Below are 20,247 nucleotides of genomic sequence, written 5' to 3'. Positions count from 1 at the left end.
TTAGCCTATGTCCAATTTTCTTTTCCCCAGTCATTAATTTCAGAATGGAATTGAATTTGCCAATCCATTTCATGCCTTTCCATTTTTTCACATCCTAGCAATCATTACTTCTCTATTAGTTTATATTAAAGAATAGAATTGATAGTTTGTATCCTGAACTTCTCTATATAATTCTTAAAAAACAAATATTTTGACTTTTTAAGTCAATGTAGAATTTATTGAGTACCAAGGAAGGCAGGATCACAGGTTTGTAATAGAAAGAATTTAACAATATAATACCAAATTTCACTCCCCATGTTCCCTGCCAGATTTTATAGACTAGGAACCTATGTCTCAGAAAAACCTAAGGTGACATAAGTATGAGAGCTTAAATTTCACTATGTCCTACTCACCTGTTTGCAATTCTAGTTTTCCACTATACTTGAACTTGCTAAAACACTATTGTACGAATAACCCGAGTTCCATCAATCATATGTTCAGGAGAAAGTAGGCAATAAACTATCTTACGCACATTTTTGCATGTTTCCACAAGAGTAACATTTTTTAGGAAATGAAGTTCATCCTCAAGGAGGATTTTAATATATTATCTGATAATTTTATTCCATTACTTGTTAATTTTAATTTTACTATATTACTTTAATAAACCATTAGTCATGCCTACTTTTTGATCTAAAAAAGGAGAGGGATACAATTTTAGATCAATAAGAAAGCATGACTAATCTTTGTATGACACACACATACACAGATATTTAGATAGAAATGATTTCCTAACTCTACCAACATAGTTCCATCTAACACATAAAATGTTCTACAAACATATACACTTACATTTATACATGAGACTACTAAAATTTAAATTTAATTTTTCCTTTCCAAAATAAAAAATAAACACATTTCTTCAATCAATGAATATGTCTGATAATTACTTTGTGTCTGGAAAATTATAGAACACTATGGTAAAGATAATGTTACAAAATAAACAATGAAAGGGATATCTGATTTTAAGGAATGAAGGTGGACATAAAATTCACAACAAATTCCTATACAGTGTAAGAGAAATTATGGAGATTTGATTATCTTTTATATGAAATGAGAGCTCAGTCATAAAAATAGAATATAAGACATATGGACAGCAAAGGTCAAAATCAGGAAAAAATGGTGGAAAATATTACTAATTACTAATACTACCCATGTGACATTGGTAAAGTTATAAACATTTTTGGGCCCCAACTTACTCCTCAACTATCTCACAAAGAGATTGAACTGGAAGATCTCTTAGATTCCTTTCATCTCTTAATCTATTATGATATGAACACTATGCAATTAAAATCATATTTTATACCTTTGGAAGTATGGGATTAATGACTAAAAATCAGAAATTATTGGCATTGATAATAGATATTTTATAATCTCTTGTATTTGAATGTATTAGTTGGTTTCAACTTGCCTGTTTGCTTTTCTTATTGTCCTGTGCTGATATTTGTATTTATCCATTGAAATCAAAATAAAGTTTGTATTAAAAAATAACTGTCTGGGGGGCAGCTGGGTAGCTCAGTGGATTGAGAGCCATGCCTAGAGACGGGAGGTCCTAGGTTCAAATCCGGCCTCAGACACTTCCCAGCTGTGTGACCCTGGGCAAGTCACTTCACCCCCATTGCCTACCCTTACCACTCTTCCACCTATAAGTCAATACACAGAAGTTAAGGGTTTAAAATAAAAAAAAAAAAATCTAAAAAAAAAAAATAACTGTCTGGGAGCAATTAGGTGGCTTAGTGGATAGAGAGCCAGGCCTGGAGACAAGAGGTCCTAAGTCGGCCTCAGACACTTCCTAGATTTGTGACCTTTGGTAAGTCACAACCCCAGTTCCCTACCTCTTACCATTCTTCTGCCTTGGAATCAATACTCAGTATTGATTTTACCACAGAAGAGAATGGTTTAAAAAAAAGAAAGAAAGAAAGAGAGAAAGAGAATGCCATCAAAATCAGTTACTACTAGACACAGATAAGGGTTTTGTGCAACTTAAAATATACTCAGCCTTTTCAGTAGGGACATCCAAAATATACTTTCATTTTTATTCTTCTGGGATCCACATAATACTTGTGGACAACTGAAACCAATACTTTGGCAAGAATAGTAATCTAACATTACCCGTTTAAAAATAAAACTTAAACTAATTTAAGAATTCCTAAATAACCTAAGATTATCCTTAAGCCATTAAGTTACTCTAAACACATGATATAAAATTCTACCTCATCTGTAATATATATTTTGGGTATAAGTCATCATGAGAAACATCTTTACAAAGCAGGTTAGTACTTGCCTAGTAAGAAATGACAAAACTGTAGAAACCCAGCCTGGGAATAAAAATGATGACTCAGTCATGATGAATTTCTAAGACTTATGCAAGTCAAAATTTAAAGCAAATATTAAACAGATCTATTGGACTATGTTATATTCAATAATCTGGGAAGAGATGGATGCCACCTTGACTGACAGGGATGGCAGTTGAGAGACCTGGAATGTTCCCAGGTGCCGTGAGCCAGGGGCAAACATTAGTTGGCCCCAATGTATGAACAGCCCTGACAGCCACTTTGGAGGGGGTCTCTGGACTGAGAAGTCTCTGGACAGAGAGACTGAGAACTGGAGATCACAGATCTCTGCCAACCTCTGTGGTTCAATCTGGGCAGTGGGTTGCTGGAAGGGTGGTTTGAAGGGTTGCCGTGGGGTTTAAGAAGAAGAGGGTAGGAATAAGCCTGAATCTATTTCCTGATAGACTGTGAGAGCTAGTGAATCAACACCAATAGTGAGAGAGCTAAGAGAATAAAGACCATCAATACATCTGCAGCAATAGCCTCCCTATTCTCTGGCTTGGCTGTGGCCAAATCTGGCCAGAGATAAAGGGTGAGGATGAAATCTCAAGCCTCCACCTGATCAATAGCCTCTAGACCTGATTGTTAATTAGTCTATAGATAATAGATCGATAGAGTTTCCAATCCAGAATCCTTGACCTTGTTATCCTTTCCCTGCTTATAGATAAAAGTGTGTTCAACAAGTACATTCCTGAGTGGTCTTTCTATCATGGCCCTTGAGAAGGGAGTCAAACGCAGATCCTGAAGTTATCCAAGGCTCATCAATAGTCCAATACCAATTTATCCAACCCCAAGTTGGGCCTGGAAAGGTTAACCATCTATCTAACCTCCTTGCTTGGGCAGCTGTTATAGGAATTTTAACAGGTCATCAACCAAACCTATTAGAGAGAAGGGAGAGCTTGCAGCAGCAGCCAAGGTGAGAGGAGTAGGTGTTCTTCCCAACGACTGCAGCTGAGGAGATCATAGACAGATACACATCATCACCATCATTATATCTCTATATCTCCCTTATACTCTATATTCTTATAACAGTTTTGGCGAAGCCAGAGAGCAAAGAATCTAGTTTAACCAAAGGGAAAAGGAAACAAGATGGGGTTAGCGAGGGCTACCTTCATTATTACCACCATATCTTTATTTGTCTATTCCTTCACACAGGGCATAATAAGGCTCTGGTTTCAGATTATTCCTGAGTATTTATAAAAATCCTAACCATACATGATGCTTATAAGTACTTGGCATTCACAATGGCAGATTTCCTTTCCTAGTTACCAGCAATTGTGGTAATTTTTGTGACAACCATTCAAGGAATTTGGACATTGAAGAAAACAATCCACTTAATCTTTGGCAAAGGGAAACAGAACAACGAGGTCATGTTTAGTGTCATGAAAGAACAACTCAGGCTGATGGTGGAAATTAACAGCAAGATTAAACAAGGACAAGTACTAGACGAACATACTATTTTACAACTAGAAATTATTGAGAATACATACAAACCTAAGGCCAAAGAGAATCCCAAGTCTAAGATGGCGGATTTCACCCATACAGATTTTGAAACTAATGAGGCTACCCAGACTGAGGGAGGAGCAGTTGCCCTACCACTGTATCATTATGCCCAATAATAGACCAAACCCAGTTTAGACCAAATGGTGAACTTGTAAGCATGAAGACGTATAAACCTTTTACAGCACGGGATTTAGAGGTGCTAAAAAGGAGGTTCCCCAAGTATTTCCTGTCCCCCCCACAAATTGGCTAAGGAGTTAAAGAGGCAGAATCAAACACCCAACAGGAAGTGTACATGGGGGGGGGGGGGCAGCCATTTTACTGGAAGTAATACCTTGAAATTACCATATATCTCCTAATAGAGAAGCATTAGATTCTGAGATTATTACTGTACAGCCACAAGTAGAAGAGAATCAAATATTTTCTTTGCACAATAACACCACTAATGAGCCATTGATTACTATAGAAATAAACGGTGAATCAATGAAGGGTATTATCAATAGAGGAGCAGATATCTCAACCTTAAAACATCTCCCTAGAGATTAATGAGATGCTTGGAACAGTGTTAGTAAAGGGAACATCTGGGATACCCCCAAATGCACCAAAATTCAAGCCCAAAATGGTAAATAGAATTTGACCACCAATTCTTATTTTTACCATTGTGTCCCAATAATTTAATAAGGAGGGACATCATATGCAAATTAGCAGCTATCATCTATTGTGAGCCAGATGGTGAGATCTATTTGCATCTCCCTAAAAGGTCACTGAAACATCATCCCAACCATCAGTTATTAATTTCTTAAAATTAATCAGCAATTTTTTAACATATTCTTATAGGTGTGAGAAAAGTAGCTGGGGGTATTTATCCTTGTTTGTTATTAAAGGAAGATAAAAACAAAAGATCACAAAGTTTCTTAGTGGCACACAGTGAGTGTGCTGAAAATTGTATTTATGAAAATTTGCATAAATGCTCTTTTTTCTTGCTTTCCTGAGCTTATTATTACATAATGATAGTTGTTCTTGCAAAGAAAACAATCCGTCCATGTCTTTATAGCCAGTGCCATTTTCATCTGTACTCTATTTCCTAACATTTTTATTTACTCTCCATTTTAGGGAACAATGACTTTTAGAAGGCTAGGAAATAGTCTCCAGCCTTATAACAATTCTAATACTTTGGGGTCCCTGCCATGGGATTCTATAATGCAAATCACTTAGCAGTTGTAATGCAGGATTGCTGCAAGAATCTCTTGCATTTGCAAAATCACCTGAAGCAATCCTGGCAGTTAGGAAAATGGAATGTTGACCCAGCCATCCCCTGGTCTCACAGCCAAACCCTTGGAGCTGGCACTATAAATATCCTGGAGAACCAACTGTGGGGTTCTGACTTTCCTTGACCTGACCCAGACATCCAGCTATCCCCTTGGACTCCCCTTGGGCCCCGGGAGGAAGGGAGGTGGAACATGGGAAATTAGTTTACTTATGCAGGCAGGGACACCCCTAAACCAAGCCATTACCCTCATTTGTTAAAATGCTAGATCACCCTACATCGGGGCAGTTGAATTTATCCCTCGCTGAGGGGCTGGTTCCCTAAGACTGACCCTACCTTCTGAGACCCTCTGCCAGCACTGGCCTTACCCTTAGCAACAGTTTCCCGGACCTTAACCCTCTTCCCTCAGCTTACCCTTGCATTTCATAAACCCCTTGGCCTTATTCAGAGAGCTTCAGTGTTTCATTTATATCACCAATTAGGGCCAGGGACTGAGAAGAAGAAAGATAATTATCACTAGTTTCCTGAGAGGCTAGACCAGGCATCCATCTTGCTCAGGAAGTGAACTAAGTTCACTTCCTGTTGGTTTCCATTTCTCACCTGCAGGGAGAGGCTCTTCACTCCTCACCTCAGGGGAGCTTAGAGACACCAGGGAGACTGACTGAAACATCTCATCCCAGGCTCACACAACCCTGGCTGATCCAAATCAATCTATACTGAAGTTAGTCTCCCTGCCCAGTAGACTCAGCTGTTACCACCCATGCCCTCTAATATATGCCTCATTAGCCCCTTGTTATTTCTTGATTACACAGTGATTGTTAAAAAAATAAAAATAAAAATTCAGCAACAATCCCATCGAAGATGCCAGACATTTGCTATTATCAGCAAATCAGTGTTAAAAGTCCTATGAACCTTCAATGGAATCATTATTATATCTATGTAGCTATTCTTCCAGTGGTGTTGATTTCAGAACCCTATCTATGCATGTTTAATCTGTTTAAAACTCTTGACTCTTATTCTAAGTCCTCCACAAAAGTAAGCCCAAAGTGCTAGACACCTTCTTCCACTAAAGCTCTACTCCTAAAACACATGACAAACCATAAAATCCAGACCTGGCAGTCACAAATCCCCAGTAGTAAAAGATAGGGTCCCATTAAAAAGCTTACTAATAATGCTTTGCAACTCATTTTAAGTTTTGCTGAAGAAATGGAAAGCTGGAAGTGCTTGGGTCTAAATAAGATTAAAAGAAGACACAACAAGAAATGATGTTAGACAGCCTGACAGGAAAGAAGATAAGAGAAAACAAACCAAAAAAATTATAGAACTGTATTGCAAAATATGACAAACATATGATCTTAGTGATAATTGAGTCATCAAGAAAAGATAAAATTAAGCTTAGTGCAAAAATCCAATTTCATAATAGTTATAAAATGTGTTTGATAAAGAGACACATAAAATAATTTAAGACTAAACAAAAAAATTGTGACTCTTGTTCAAGAAAACTTTAGCTGTTAGATAGCTGTTATGTATAATATCTCACTCCCCAATGATGTCAGAAACTATTTTTTGATACTCAAGAAAATCAAACCATTGGAAAAGGTTCCCAAGTAGATGTGCCTGTCACCTATGATGTTGAGCACTACTTCAATTAAGGACAGAGCACAGACTTTTCCAAAATTATTGATGACTATTAGGTTTTCTCCTGGCTAATCCCACAAGAAAATTCCTTCAGTGGTTGTGTAAAATTCCATGCTATTATCAATTGATTTTTACATCTTGACTTTGCAGAACTGAGTTTCAATCTCTTTATACATATATTAGTCTCCTCTAGAAGGATGATGTTTTCACATCTTAAAAAAAAGTGTGGGGGGGGGAGCTAGGTAGCTCAGTGGATTGAGAGTCAGGCCTAGAGACAGGAGGTCCTAGGTTCAAATCTGACCTCAAGACACTTCCCAGCTGTGTGACCCTGGGCAAGTCACTCGATCCCCATTGCCCTCCCTTACCACTCTTCCACCAAGGAGCCAAAACACAGAAGTTAAGGGTTTAAAAAAAATGTGGGGATAGGTGAGGAAGGAGAAAACAACTAAAAACTATACAATTTATATTTAAAGTTCAAATGCTGATAAATAACTTTGATATAAGCTTAGAGTTGTTTAAATTTATTGCTGCAGGGGGCAGCTGGGTAGCTCAGTGGATTGAGAGTCAGGCCTAGAGACGGGAGGTCCTAGGTTCAAATCTGGCCTCAGCCACTTCCCAGTTGTGTGACCCTGGGCAAGTCACTTGACCCCTATTGCCCACCCTTACCACTCTTCCACCAAGGAACCAATACACAGAAGTTAAGGGTTTAAAAAAAAAATTAGGGGGCAGCTGGGTAGCTCAGTGGATTGAAAGCCAGGCCTAGAGATGGGAGGTCCTGGGTTCAAATCTGGCCTCAACACTTCCCAGCTTTGTGACCCTGGGCAAGTCACTTGACCCCCATTGCCTACCCTTACCACTCTTCTGCCTTGGAGCCAATACACAGTATTGACTAAAAGACGGAAGGTAAGGGTTTAAAAAAAAATTATTGCTGCAAACCTTCTATAAGAAATGACAAAAACACTAAATAGTATATAGAAAGCTTTAACTGGATATTCCTTATAGAAAACAATAAAGTATCCAGATGATATTATACAATGCCCTAAAAATTAGAATAAAAAGTTTTAGACTGTCAATTGACTTTAATCCTTGAGTTGTTTCAGTAATATAAATGTTATCATCTTTGACCACATATTCCCCACCCCACCTGCAAAATACTTCTGCATATTTCCTCTTCTCTCTATTCACATAGCTACCACCCTATTCCAGACTCCTATCATCTCTTGCTTGCACTGTTCCAATTAATACTTCTTGTATTATATATAATTCTTCTAATTAAGACTTCATGCTTCATATCTCTAAACTCCATTTAGCTGCCAAAGTGGCTTTCCTAAAATGTAGATCTGGCTGTATCAATACTTTCCTGGCTCAATATACCGAGTTCCCTATTACCTCTAGAATCAAATATAAACTCCTCTATTTGGTATTAAAATATCTTGTCAATATAGCCCCTTAGTATTCTAGGCCTTAAACTATTAATAACAAGCACTTATTAATTTGTACATGACAACTCATTTTCTGCCTCCATACTCCATGTATTGGCTACCCTCACAATTTGGAGTGTTCTGTCTCATATCATTTGATTTTATGGTTTCTGGTTTCCTTCGAAACTTAGTTAAAGCACCAACTCCTGCAGCAGATTAAAATGTGAGCTCCTTGAGGGCAGGGACTGTTTCTGTTTTTTCTTTGTAACCCTAGAACTTAGCAAAGCACCTGACATAAAGCAAATCTGTTGCCAAGTTGCCATTCCAGTAATGTTTTTGGGTCCATGCCATGAGACTGTTGTATGACAGAATCCACTTCATGATGAAAATAATATAATTATATCCCACTTAATGAATGGTCAGGCTTCTGGTAACTCCCTTAGTGCTTACATATACAATAGAGGTTTAAGAAATGATACTTATTTCAACAAAATATGAAAAAATAACTAATAAGTGAACACCCTATAATTGGTTTGGGAACAATATAAAATAGAACAGTCATGTTACTATAGATTTTTCCCTAGAACATTATGATCATATGGATATAATTTCCCCTTTCATTTCAAATGTAAACCTTAATTTTCCATGAAGTCATGCCTTTAAAATGATAAAAGAAACAGTATAATGGGAATGGTGGTAATGAAGAAGAGAATCTAAGATGACAAAGATTTAAACTGAGAAAATGAGGGAGTCAAAAAGGGGAAAAGTAAAGAATGAAGGCTTTTGCAAAGGAGATCCAGGAAACAGTCAGAAATGAAAAGATGAAAAAAATACACCATCAAATTTTATAAATGAAGTAAGCACCCTTGTATATAAAATAACATATCAAGTTTTTATGAATTTAATGGATTTTCTGTCTTCTATTTCTATTTCTATTGATAAAAATTAGAAATATAGTAGTTTATGTTTTAACATGGTACTTCATTTAGCTTCTGTAGTTCAATTACCCCATTCATAAAAAAGAACATTTAAAATCAAAGAACAATATAAACAGTAGTTCAAAACAGTGTAACACTAAACAAGACTGAGAAATCATAAGGATAAAGCCAACTGACAGACATATAAGCAAAGAAGGAGAAAAGGGTTCCACAGAAATCTTTCATATTTTCAATTATTTTGAATTATTCAATTATTTGAAATTTAAGTTATTTTACATCATTTCACAAGTTGTATATTTTGTAAATGTATACAATCTCACTGAAATTTTAGTTCATATATATATTACATAACAAATAATAGCACTAGTTTTTCAGCTAAAAGAGATCAACTGGCATCCATGACCTTCATAGACAAAAAAGGTTTTTTATATTCAAATTTCTCCCAAAAAATTTAATGCAGGTACGTGGAGCATACAATTCTTTTTTTGATAAAATTTTAACATCACTTCCAGGATGTTTACTTCTTATATGTTTTTTCAACGAAAACTTACCTTTTCCATTTTTGAGAAAACAATTTATCATTCCCCAACATTTGGGTCTGCAAATATTTGTACATTTAAGCCTGTTTCTGAAGCAATGGGTTTTATACTTAAAATGTATACATTATTCATTTTTTTAGTCACTCACTTAAAATGAAGATCCTTGAAAGTAAAATGTGTTTCAACTATTCCTGTTGTTTTCACTCTAGTTCTGAGAACATCCTGCTGTGTTGGGATATAATTTGGATGTGCTATTCTGTCCAAGTCATTCAAGTAGCTGAGGGGAAAAAAAATATGGTAAGTTAATCAACCTATAAAGAATCACTAGGGAAAAGAAAAGAGTAAAACATTTTCTAAGCACATGTTGTAAGATGTTCAGCAAACAAACCAAATTTAGGCCTAAATATTTATAAAACTTTTACTGACAAAAAGAATTAAATCTTTTCTCCCCCTAAATATAGAAGAGTAATTGTTTTTTTTCCTTTCTCAATTGGAAGAAAAAGCAAAATCCAGAACATTATGTAAGTCAAATATAAAAGATGTTGAATTTTGCTTTTATTTCTTGAATAAGGGTTCAAAGGCAGAACATCTAATAATGTAGTATTCCCCTACTCAGACAGCAGATTCTTAGTTTATTGCCCAGACTGTCCATACCAGGATGGAAAAGCTTTATGGATAGACTGGGCAATGGACTGAATGTCTGCTACCTAAGGACGAGGCCAGGTATAGAGTAGATCATCACAATTCCTTCAATCAATTCATTTACAAATTCCCTGGTACAACTCCCAAAAAGGCACAAAAGCACTGCATTCTGTAATAGAGGAATGTGTGTCCATGTATATAAAATTATGAACCCCTGAATTTTTGAGCAATGAACCTAACTTTACTGGTTTGGTTTTTAAAAAGAATTGGTCCAGATTTTTGTATCTATATATCACATCATTATGGACTAAGCTGAATTGGGGGAACTTTTGGCCAAAGATTATAGACGTTCTTCATTAATCTTTGCCCAGACTTTGACTACCACATTCAGGTTTTGTTTTTTCCCATCTGATAACTTTTTTATAACTTTTTTTCCCATTTTGTAACTTCTGAGTCAATCAACTTTCTACCACATATACCAAAGTCATTCATTTGAGTCAACTAGCTCTTTCTCTGTATGGTCTAGAATTCCCTTCACCAACAACATGGTTTCCAGGACCATGTTTTATTCCAAAAGCAGTGAATATTTATCATATATCTCAAGATATAGCCTAAGATAATATTTATTTGAGAAATATGATTACTGACACTAATCATATTTCTCAAATAAATATTATACCTGGTAGAAACTAAAAAAATATATAGTGAAGAGCTGTTTTGTCATTTTATGCCTTGGGTGATTCTTCCTCTTCACTTACTCATGCTATTACACCTACCAAAATGAACTTCCTCCTCATCTATTCTTCAAAATCTGTTCAATTCCTATGTCTTTCATAACTTTTTTTTGCTAATCCTCCTGATTTAAAATGGTCTCCAATCTCAGCTCACCTAGTAATTGTTATCTCGACTTAATAGTGGAAAGAATAAAGGATATAAAGTCAGAAAATGTGACTTGTTTCTGTTGGTTAGAACCTTCTATATATCTAACTTGATTTTCAGTTCCAGTTCTATTTTGATAGAGCACATCATTTACTGAGTCCAAATGTGGAGGCTGGGAAATCTGTTATGGGGCACATTATTTGATTTACTATAAGGTTAATCTATAAATGCTCTCAGATTTTCTGCCTTAGTTGGGTCTCATCTGCAGACTTATTTTTTGCTCTGTTTTTCACTGTTTTATAAGGTAAAGCTGCTAGTAATTTCTCCCTGTACTCCTCAAAGCTATGTAAGTCAATTTGTACTTGAAAGGTGGCGCTGACCTTGTGTGCCTTGATCTTGTGTGTTTAAGAGATAAGTGTTTACTGACTTATAAGTTATTCTGGCTATTTTGAACTTCTCTCTGTGGTGAATGACAATTAAACTTTTGGAATGATAATAACCATTATCAGTATCTTTTAATTTTATCCATTTCATATTTTTCTAAGTTAGCTACTTGTTTTAACTAGGACAAACACTAGTAGTGTTATTTTTAATTGCATGAAAGTGTTATTTTGTTGTCCTTATGATTTTTCATATTTTTAAATTTTTCATAACAGAATAAAAAATGGAAAACTTAAATATTAAACCAGTATCCTTAAAAAGAAACAAAAATAATCAAGGCTCTTATTATGTTGGGCTGATCCTTTATGACATGTTCAAGAAGAAAGATAAGAATTGAATGAGCTATTAGGGTATGCCTGCAAGGTATAACTTTATCATGACAAGGCATGATCTGTATAGGTAGAGGAAGATAAACATGGATCAATATATCATATGCTGTGTTATGTACATATGTGTATATATGTACACCTGTCTGTGTCTATATATACAAAAATGCATATATAAATTATTTGGTAGTTATTAAAGTTTTATATTCTGTGCTCTTAGTTTTCATTAACTCTAGCTACTGAGGGTGCAATGTACTTAAAATCTTCTGTATTAAAATGGCAACTCCATTCAAAATCTGATTGTTTACTTATATGTGGACATCAACTGATTTTTTTTCCTTTTAGTCTAGTAGAGTTAAATAAAAATGCCTTCCTTCCAATTTTAAACTAATGGTCTAACTTTAAAAATAAGAGTTTTAATTAATAAAAGAAAATTTCTAGTCTATAAAAACAAATAAACAAGTGAGAATGTGAGATTGTTCCTTACTTGCTGGCAGTTTACGGATTACAACATAATGTTAATGAAGTAAATAGCATAGTTAGGCTGTTGCTATGCTCTGAAAGGAAAATGATTTTGAATTACAATTATCACCTTTAAAACATTAATGGGAAGTAGCCTGTTATTTTTCCTGACGAGGAATTTCAAGGTGAGGTTCAGTTGTCCAAGAAATTACCAGAGTATTTTCATTTTAATACTATTCTCAACAAATAGGATACATTTCTTTCCTTGGGTCCAAAGTTCTGGAGAGATTCAGTATTATATATTTTTCCTTGCCAGGTGTCTAACTGTTGCAACAGTATCACCAGTGGGTGTACTGGTATAGTCTCTTAATGATTTTCATGATAACCTTTTGGCAACTTGCCCAGGCGGCGTCTGTCTCTTTTCTGTCACTTAGCTTTAACCAGACCTCACTCTCCTGCCAGAAAGGCATTTGAAATGCTAAATAATGGATTTTCTTCAAGTTTAAATGATATTCATTTGGTAGTTACTCCCAGGCTTTAAGGTTCAAACTTACTTGATCTCAGGTTATTAAATAGTTAATGACCTATAAATACCACAGTTCACTATTCTAACATAGCTGGAGCTACTTTACTTTCCTGGTTTCATCTATGTCTAGTGTTTAGAAGCTTGCCTAAAACTGTTATTTTATATGTTTAGAACCCACATAGCTTTTGGATTCAGTAAAAAAAAAATCTATAAAACCAACTGATCTTAGGTAATTTTTCAATTTTCTTGTCTTAGTTTTCTAAAATCAAGCACTAATTCACTATTGGGGGGGGGGGAGGTGACTTCTAACACTAAAATTGTCACATTCTGAAATTTTATAATTCATTTTCAAATAAGGTCAACAGAATTTTTAGACTTGTGTACTTTAGTGGATCAATGAAAAATGATTCATAAGCATTCACTATATCCTCATTAAATATCTAACAAAAATACACTTGTCTTTGGAGGTAATTTACCCTTTAGACATCCACTTACATGGACCAACTTAATTTAATTCATACTGAATATGGTATTATTATGTTCCCGAACTGGCAAATGGCGGCTGGGGATACAAAATATTTTCTAATTTCTAGGAACTTAAGTTAGAAATCACTGGGGGGAAATGCATAAAATACATATATTACCAAAATATATGTATTATATGCAATAAGTGCTAAAGAAGGCCCGAGTACAACATGAGGATATGAGGCTGATTAGTCAAGGAGTCGAGGAAGGATAGTTATAGGCTGTGAGAATAAAACTGATTCCTGAAACAAAGGTAAGAATATCTGGATATGCAAAATGGATGGGGAGAGCATTCTAGACTAAAGGAATTGTTCTCTTTCTTAGAAGAATTGCTAGCAATCCTTGTAAACCCAGCTATAAGGGTAATACTCATCAGAAGCAAAAAGTATAGAAGCATTTCCAACACATCACAGAAGCAAGAGGTAGAAAGAGAAACACCATTTAAAATCACCCTAGATACTATAAAATACTTAGGAATCTATCTACCAAAACAAACAGCAATTATACGAAAACAACTACAAAACACTTTCCAAACAATTAAAACTAGATCTAAACAATTGAAAAAACATTGATTAGGACAAGCTAACATAATAAAAATGACCATTCTACCCAAATTAATTTACTTATTTAGCACCATACCTATCAAACTACCAAAAAACTTTTTTACTGAATTAGGAAAAACTATAACAAAGTTCATCTGGAATAACAAAAGATCAAGAATATCAAGGGAAATAATGAAAAAAAAATGTGAAGGAAGGGGGCCTAGCAGTACCAGATATTAAGCTATACTATAAAGTAGCAGTCATCAAAACAATATGGTACTGGCTAAGAGACAGAGAGGAGGATCAGTGGAATAGACTTGGGGTAAATGATATCAACAAGACAGTGTATGATAAACCCAAAGAGCCCAACTTTGGGGACAAAAATCCACTATTTGACAAAAACTGCTGGGAAATTTGGAAAATAATATGGGAGAGATTAGGTCTAGATCAACATCTCACACCCTACACCAAGATAAATTCAGAATGGGTGAATGACTTGAATATAAAGATGGAAACTATAAATAAGTAAAGTGAACACAGAATAGTATACTTGTCAGATCTCTGGGAAAGGAAAGATTTTTAAACCAAGCAAAAGTTAGAAAAAATTACAAAAAGTAAAATAAATGATTTTGATTATATAAAACTAAAAAGCTTTTGTACAAACCAAAACAATGTAGCCAAGATCAGAAGGGAAACAACACATTGGGAAAAAAATCTTTATAACAAAAAACTCTGACAGGGGTCTAATTACTCAAATATAAAAGGAGTTAAATCAGTTGTATAAAAAAAATCAAGCCATTCCCCAATTGATAAATGGGCAAGAGACATGAATAGGCAATTTTCAGATAAAGAAATCAAAAGTATCAATAAGCACATGAGAAAGTGTTCTAAATCACTAATAATTAGAGAAATGCAAATCAAAACAACTCTGAGGTATCACCTCACACCTAGCAGATTGACTAAAATGATAGCAGGGGAGAGTAATGAATGCTGGAGGGGATGTGGCAAAACTGGGACATTAATGCACTACTGGTGGAGTTGTGAACTGATCCAACCATTCTGGATGGCAATTTGGAACTATGCTCAAAGGGCTATAAAAGAATGCCTGCCCTGTGATCCAGCCATACCATTCTTGGGTTTGTACCCCAAAGAGATCATAGATAAACAGACTTGCATGAAAATATTTATAGCCGTACTTTTTGTGGTGGCAAAAAAAACTGGAAAATGAGGGTATGTCCTTCAATTGGGGAATGGCTGAACAAATTGTGGTATATGCTGGTGATGGATTACTATTGTGCTCAAAGGAATAATAAACTGGAGGAATTCCATGTGAACTGGAAAGACCTCCAGGAATTGATGCAGAGTGAAAGGAGCAGAGCCAGAAGAACACTGTACACAGAGACTGATATACTATGGTAAAAATCGAATGTAATGGACTTCTGTACTAGCAGCAATGCAATGATCCAGGTCAATTCTGAGAGATTTATGGTAAAGAACGCTACCCACATTCAGAGGAAGAACTGCAGGAGAGGAAACACAGAAGAAAAGCAACTGCTTGAACACATGGGTTGAGACGGACATGATTGGGATGCAGACTTGAAACTACCACATCAATGCAACTATCAACAATTTGGAAATAGTTCTTGATCAATGACACATGTCAAAACCAGTAGAAATGCATATCGGCCATGGGAGGGGGGGAGTGAAGGGGAAAGGAAGAGCATAAATCATGTAACCATGTTAACTTTTCTAAAAAATAAATATTAAAAAATGTTAAAAAAAAAAGTATAGAAGCTTTGCTTAACTTGAAAAGATTTAGTTGTCAAACACAGTTCAAGAATACATTCTGGCAATACTGTATCTTTTGAAAGATGAGCCTTCCTGATATCTCCCTTCTCTACACAGTGACGGTGCTTGAAAAGCAGTAGCATGTATAGCTCTCTGAGTGAGAGTGAAATGAGAAGGGGAGAACCGGCCATGTCTGAGGAGTCAAACACCCCCAGGCAGTGCTGGATGCTTTTAAGAGACTCATGAGATGCTGGGCACTATGCTAACAAGGAAAATCCTTTTTGACACACTTAAAACAAGCCTGTATGTTATTCAGCAGCATTCCCTAGTGTTCAAAGTGCCATAAAATTCTATCTGCTCCAAAAAGTCCACTCCCTTCTTTATAATGTACAGACACTGTATATATATATATATAAACAAACCCTAGGTTTTTAGAGCATGAAAGTGATCTAGCCCCATCAATCCCCCAAACTAACAAACAAAGCAAAAACAAAGACTTTACATTTATAAATTCTGGCTTTTAAGGTTTACCAAAGTGCTTTTTTGTAAGATAGCATAAGTCTGATTTCCTTCATTTTATAGATTAAACTGAAACACAAAGTCATTAAGTTAGTTTATAGCTAGTAAGTTTCAGAACCAGAATCTGAACTTGATTTGTCATTTCCCCTCAGTGAAAAATATGAGAATAATAAAAGAAGTATTTTGGGACTATTAATATGATAATGGCACATGTGAAACATGCACAGACTGAGAGCTATTAAGAGATTGTAGAAATTTCCAATTTTATAAATCAGAGTTCTTGCCTGTAATATAAATATACAGCATAAATGCCTTATACCCAGCAGGTGCTCAATAATTCTTTAATTTGATGGGAGTATGAATAGTAATGAATCATTCAAATACTTTCTGGCAAGAACCAATAACTAATAATATATTAGATGATATGGTAAAGCAGAGAGAGCTGTCCTTGGAGTTTGGTTTGGAGGGAGGTTCAGGTCATGCCTTTGATATGTTGCATATCTGACCCTGAATAAATTATTTAAACCTTTCAATGCTTCAGGAAAGTATTTCAGACTAAACTTTAGAGAGTTGGTTATCTCTCTCTCTCGGTGGAGGGGTTTTCTTGACTCAGAGCTCCTTATACCAATGAAATCACAGGAATGGCCAAAAAAACCCTCTTAATAATAGAGAGGAACACAAATACATGCATACTTATAGAAATGACAGAAATACACAGTGTGTGTGTTTGTATATATATATATATGAAATAAGGGATGCAAAAAATATTGTTAAAGTACCTAAAGGAACCCTATTGGAAGCATTTAAAATAATAACTCCCTAATTATATCTCTTTGGCAAGTTTTTATATTTTGACATAAGAAAACATAGTTCAAAAACAATAAGCATATAAAGTATAAAGCTGTCTCCCTACAATTTTATTCAACTAGTGAGCTCTTCCAATACTTCTGGATTCAAAAACTTTAACTTTTCATTAATAGCTCTATTATGTGTTAGTTAAAATCACTTGGGGTTATATTTGGAAATATTGAGCCTCAAGATATGTAATGTTTGACAAACTTCCTGTGGACATGTGGGGGACTTTGAGACTACATTTTCCATGATCCAATGGGTTTCCGGTTTTCTGACGGGATGACGTTAGAGAACGGGAACCAACATATAGGGCAGCTTAAATTCGGAGGTCGGACTTGAGAGGAGCTCCTTTTTGGCTATGTAGACAAGATGGGCACTGGCAGTATTTTTTGAATAGCTTTTACCAGGCAAGTAGTCTTACGTATGTTCTTTTTATCAACATGGCCATGGCAATTAAAATATTAATTTCTCTTATATCAGCCTTTATAATTTTTAATCGTTACAATTATATCAAAGTAGGATGATTGTATTCCATGGTATAAGGGGGAGGAAAGAGTGAATCTAAAGACTTTCAAAGAACTGTTCAAAATCATAAGGAGTATCTAAAAGATGAGGTGAAACTAACTATTGCATAGTGATTAATGTCTCTCAAAATATCTGGTAAACTTCATGCACCACTGAATATGAATGGTTATAAAATGGACTTTCCCAGACTTTGACTGTCCTAATAAATAAAAAATAAATTTCACTGTCTATAGAGTATTCATTTAAAATCTTTGTCTGAAATTTACTGAAAATATTATCAAGAGCCAAAGGGGCTGTGTAACCCTAGGCAAGTCCCTTAACCACTCTTCTGCCTTGGAAACATTACACAGTATTGATGCTAAGATGGAAGGCAAGAGTTTTAAATAAATAAATAAAGCCACTGGGGGGAAGGGGAAAGGAATGAAGCTTATTTCTAGAGACTTAGTGAATTCCCTGGTTATTCACTATTAATAATGTAATAATGACAGGTAGAAAAGCATGGGAAAAGGACCATGCATGATTAAAATTTACAAAGGACTCGATATATGAAAGGCACAGTATTAAACTATAGACATATAAATATTAAAGACAATAATTACTAATGTTCAAAAAAGATATCTTGTGGAATGGAACAGTCAAGGAAGCCTTCGCCATCCACATCCCCCAAGAGGCAGAGAATCTATCACTGGCTATTTCTCATTTGGGCGTGTGTGTGTGTGTGTGTGTGTGTGTGTGTGTGTGTGTGTTTCTTGCACCCTTCTACACCATTCACTAATTTCTTCATTATTTTTTACTCAACATTCTATTTTACATTTGACTGTTCTATTATTTTATAATTCGTGGTCATTCAAACTCTGAAAAGCAAATGATGCCAACAAGAAACCATCTTATAAAATTCAGCAAGCACAAAATATATTTTCTGTTTTATTTTTTTAAACCTCACCTTCTATCTTAGAACCAATACATCATATTGGTTCTAAGACAGAAAAGTGGTAAGGGCTAGGCAATGGAGGTTAAATGACTTGCCCAGATCACACAGCTAGGAAGTATCTGAGGTCCAATTTGAACCCAGGACCTCCCGTCTCTAGATCTGGCTCTCAATCCACCGAGCCACCCAGCTGCCCCCACAAAATACCTGGTTTTTAAAGAAATACTGAAGAACAAAGAAGTATTAAATTAACATGAGAAATTATCTTTAGAATAGGTTTTTTTGGTAACAATATATAACTTCTGCAGTAAAATCTAAAAGGCAGATAGGGTTTTATAATTGTTTGCATAACTATGGGTAAGTTGGAGGGGCTATTCATTAAAAGACCATCTAAAGACTGCTGTAATTAAAAGCCTTCTAGAAGTATTGCAGGCCTCACTTCTACTGTCATTCACAATGTTTACTGCAATATGTGATGTATTCATGACCGTTTTAAAGTAAATTATTATTTACTACAGTGTGAGGAAACTTAGGGCACTCGAACTCCCACATGAGACCTTGACACCATCAAAAGGAATCCCTCCTCCAGGACTATATGTTAGACCATGGTTTCTCAATATTAAACTAGAAAAGGGTTTTATAATTTGTTTTATAGCATGAAGACCTTGGGCAGTTAAGTCAAACCAACAAACATTTTCAGAATGCTATTTATTTGTTTTTTAATTTTGTTTTTTAGTGCATAAATGAAAGAATTGCTAACTTTCAGTCTGGGTTTATTAAAAGATGCAATTTTTTCCCCAAGCAAACTAAGGGAACTTCTGAAATCTATTCCTAGCATCCTTGGTTAAGAACCTCTAAACAAAAACAATAATCCAGCTATAATTCAGTTATACTCTAATTTCTCTGGCCCTTGCCAGATGAACACATGTGAATGTTGGTACTAGAGAACATAATTATTTTCCTGGAAACGTATTTTTAAAATATTCCCCTGGTATATATTTTTTCACTAAAAACACATGTATTAATTTATTCAGGCACTTCTTCATACAAAGGAAGTAACTAACAATGGCACATTGGAAATGACACAAAATAAAACATGAAAGACATTGAAATAATTTGAGTTGTGTAACTGCATCTGACAATTTAGCAATAAAATTCTGAAATACAAGTAGAAATGCCTATAATTATTAAGGATATTTTAGTACTGAAATTAAAAGTACTTACTATGCTGCAGAATCATTAAGCTGGTACTCCCGGGACCTATTGAAGCAGGCTTGCACACCACTATCTTTCCACAATCTTTTGATAACACCTGCAAGTTCTGCAGTCATAAAACCTTCTTCAGCAGCTCCAGCAAGTACAAAAAGTTGCCGGGCATCATCCTGAACAATCATAAAACAAAAGAAAAAGGAGGAAAAAACTATTATAAAACAAAAAATAAATGCTTCACTCTGTTCTAAAAATAAAAGCAAAACAAAGTGACAAACATACTCCTTCTTCTAGGTATTTGTCCTAGGTATTTTTTAGGTAATCTTCACTAGGTAGTTAAGATAGTTAAGACTAGGAAAACTGTTACAAATAATGATTGAAAGAATCAGAGAATGTCACTGCTGAATGATG

At 35.1% G+C, this 20,247-nt stretch overlaps 1 protein-coding gene across 1 annotated transcript in view; it reads right to left on the bottom strand.

Moving 5' to 3' along the window:
• The window catches only part of GNAI1 (G protein subunit alpha i1), an 82,663-nt gene that overhangs the window by 10,531 nt on the left and 51,885 nt on the right, over window positions 1-20,247 (bottom strand). Inside the window, exons 4-5 of the mRNA XM_044679561.1 lie at window positions 19,852-20,009; window positions 9,821-9,949 (exon numbers count right to left, since the gene is read on the bottom strand). Of these exons, the coding sequence (XP_044535496.1) occupies window positions 9,821-9,949; window positions 19,852-20,009 (287 nt within the window). The remainder of the gene's footprint in view (window positions 1-9,820; window positions 9,950-19,851; window positions 20,010-20,247) is intronic.

Source organism: Gracilinanus agilis, chromosome 5 (assembly GCF_016433145.1).
Source record: "Gracilinanus agilis isolate LMUSP501 chromosome 5, AgileGrace, whole genome shotgun sequence".
Classification (NCBI taxonomy): domain Eukaryota; kingdom Metazoa; phylum Chordata; class Mammalia; order Didelphimorphia; family Didelphidae; genus Gracilinanus; species Gracilinanus agilis.
Note: the sequence above shows the minus strand (reverse complement) of the source record. Positions and strands in the feature narration are given on the sequence as shown.